At 45.0% G+C, this 2,620-nt stretch overlaps 1 protein-coding gene across 1 annotated transcript in view; it reads left to right on the top strand.

Moving 5' to 3' along the window:
• Positions 1-979: 979 nt before the first annotated feature.
• Positions 980-2,620, top strand: part of RAB2A (RAB2A, member RAS oncogene family) — a 47,242-nt gene continuing 45,601 nt past the window's right edge. The window contains exon 1 of the mRNA XM_035895869.1: positions 980-1,016. Within this exon, the coding sequence (XP_035751762.1) occupies positions 980-1,016 (37 nt within the window). The remainder of the gene's footprint in view (positions 1,017-2,620) is intronic.

The raw sequence follows: 2,620 nt of genomic DNA, 5'->3' as shown, positions 1-2,620 counted from the left end.
CCTAGTAAAGAATTTCTTCCTTATATCTAGCTGAATCTATCGTCTTTTAGTTTAAAACCATTACCCCTTGTGCTATTCTTACAAGCCCTATTAAAAAGTCTGTCCCCACCAATACACTTGAAACTTATTACCCTGGGATGTTGAGGAGAGATTGCCAAGGCTTGACCAGCCCTCAGAGTAATCTCTGGCTCAACCATGTAGGAATCCCTGATAGTACCAATGGAGACTTGGATCATGTCATGAGTGACTGCAGGGCTCTGGAAGAGAAGGTGAAGGACACAGAAGCCCACAGTTCTCCTTCATATTTCCCAATACAGCCAAGGGAGAGAGTCCTGTCGGAGAGGAGGCTGAGTCAATACCTGTCTGCGAGACTGGTGTAACAAATGGGCTGTACCCTTCACAACCATGGGACCCTCTTTGAGAAGTGAGGACTGCTGGGTAGAGGTGGGATCCATATGGCAAAGCAGTCAAAAGCATACAAAAGTATGCCAAAGCACACAAAAGCATAGTCTGTGCAGCTGTGGGACAAGAATGGGTTTGCCTGAAAGCTAATATGGAAAAATTAAAAATTAAAGCTTAGCCACTCCAGTTGCCTGATTCAGCAGGCAGCTCTGAGAGTGCCAGCACAGGGGAGGGTCCAAGAGCGGGTTAGTAGGGGCAGAGCTGCCCCATCTCTGTTATCAGCAACCTTCACTTGTACTGGATGAAACCTTATCTGCTTACGGACGGGTTTCCTGCAGCTTTGTTTTCCTGTGGTTGAGGTCACACAAACCCATGTGAACAGCGTGAATGCCAGCTGAAGGTCTCCCCTGTAGAGGGAGCACTTAGGAAGACTTGGTTTAGCCGGAATTCTTGATTGGGTTTAACAGCTGACCCCAACTGCAGCTTTTCCTTCACCCAAGGTACCCTACTCCACCCAGATGCCAGTTTTCGTATCATTATTGGGACAGGGAACAGGCAGACCCCTACACACACCGATATGTGGAAGTGGAAGCCCAATTTTTACAGGAAACAAGGTAAACACCTCTTTTTCTATGAAAACTCATTCTGGATAGGAATTGTTAATTAACAAAAATTTATATTGAAACCACTTCTTGTACATAAAATAATGGGGAAGTGGCTTTCTTCCATGTGTAAAGGTTTTTTAAACTAGGAGAAAATTTCACATGCTGCTTTCCAATGCTCTGTCCTGTCCAGGCAAGACCTAGCCAGTATTTTCATGAACAACCTACATAACAAAATGGCTGAGGTGGAATAAAAAGAAAAAAAAATTGAATCGCGTTTGACAAACTGAATGGCCCTGATCAAAATTACTGAAATTTAGCAAAGGGAAAAAACAGTGCTTAATGAGGAGATACCAAACATATAGCTACATTTAGGTAGTAACCATCTAGAATAGGGATCTAGGATGAAAAATAAAATTCAGATGCTGTTGGGAAAAAAAAAAAAATCACATTCGGAGAGGAGCAGGGCTGGACATACTCAAATGACTTTGTTTTGAGGTGATGAGGCTGGTGTTACAGACACACAAAACCTGCTATTTTGGACTCTACAAATAATGTTGAGAAACTGGAAGAAGTATGGAAGAGGGAAAAAAAAGAGGAGAAGAATGACAAGGGAGCATGGAAAACATGAATTTTTCATGTGGAAAAGGCAGAAAAAAATGTTTATAATATATAAAGGAGCTCCTTTCTCTCCACAGCAGTCTTTTATTTTTTGCACGTCAACAGGGAAGAGGACAATAAAAAAATAACCTTAACTTTGTGTTTCAGGTCATGAAATATGAAAACAGGATTCGGCACAACCAGCTTTATTGAAGGTTTTTACAAGTGAGTTAGAGGCACACTTGTTAGGAGCCATGTAAGTCAATGTTGTCCAAGTTGCTGACCTGACGCACCACAAATAAAAATACAAAGTTAAAAGCTACCAGACTGGTACAGCCAGAAAGGTAGACCTGTGAGTTCATATGAAGAATATGCCAATGGCTCTTCAGCAGCCCCACCAATTCACAGTCAACAAGCAGCTGAGCTGCAGGGCACCCCAAAGCATCGTAAGCTTTAGCACCTGACTGGGGAGTCCTACCGCCTCGCCATTGCCAGTCATCTGACACGGCCTTGCCGTGGAACCGACCCGTGAGCCAAGCTACCTTCAACTGCTCCAGGGCCAAAGGTCTGGGTACACGGGACACCTCGTGAAGCAGCTTAGGCTAAGGAAGACCTTGAAGTTTCCTCCCAACTCACCAGTCCCGTGAGAACTCTTAAGTAGAAAGTCCTGAGCAGCAGCTGTGAACTCAGGCTACCCTCCTGGCTCACTGCTTCCAGTTTGATGAGGAAAGGCGGAAACAGAAAGGAAGAAACCCCCTCCCAGCCAGAGCTCAAGTTTGATGATGAAAATAAAACTTGTACAGAATGGCTCACTTGTGTTTATGCTTAAAGGCTTCTCTAGCTCAGAGCTGGCCTCGCAGCCTTAGACCCAAGCCGTTTTTTCCCTGGATCCTCTCAGCCAGAAACACCATAAATGCCTCCAACAGCAGCGCTTGGTTTTTGTCCGCCAACTGTCACCCATCCTCGTCCCGCAGCACCCCTGACGCTGGTGCAAACCAGGGGCTCAGCAGCGCCTA

The sequence above is a fragment of the Egretta garzetta genome, unplaced genomic scaffold (assembly GCF_000687185.1).
Source record: "Egretta garzetta isolate BGI_Z169 unplaced genomic scaffold, ASM68718v1 scaffold340, whole genome shotgun sequence".
Lineage (NCBI taxonomy): Eukaryota > Metazoa > Chordata > Aves > Pelecaniformes > Ardeidae > Egretta > Egretta garzetta.
This window is presented reverse-complemented; position numbering and strand designations above follow the sequence as displayed.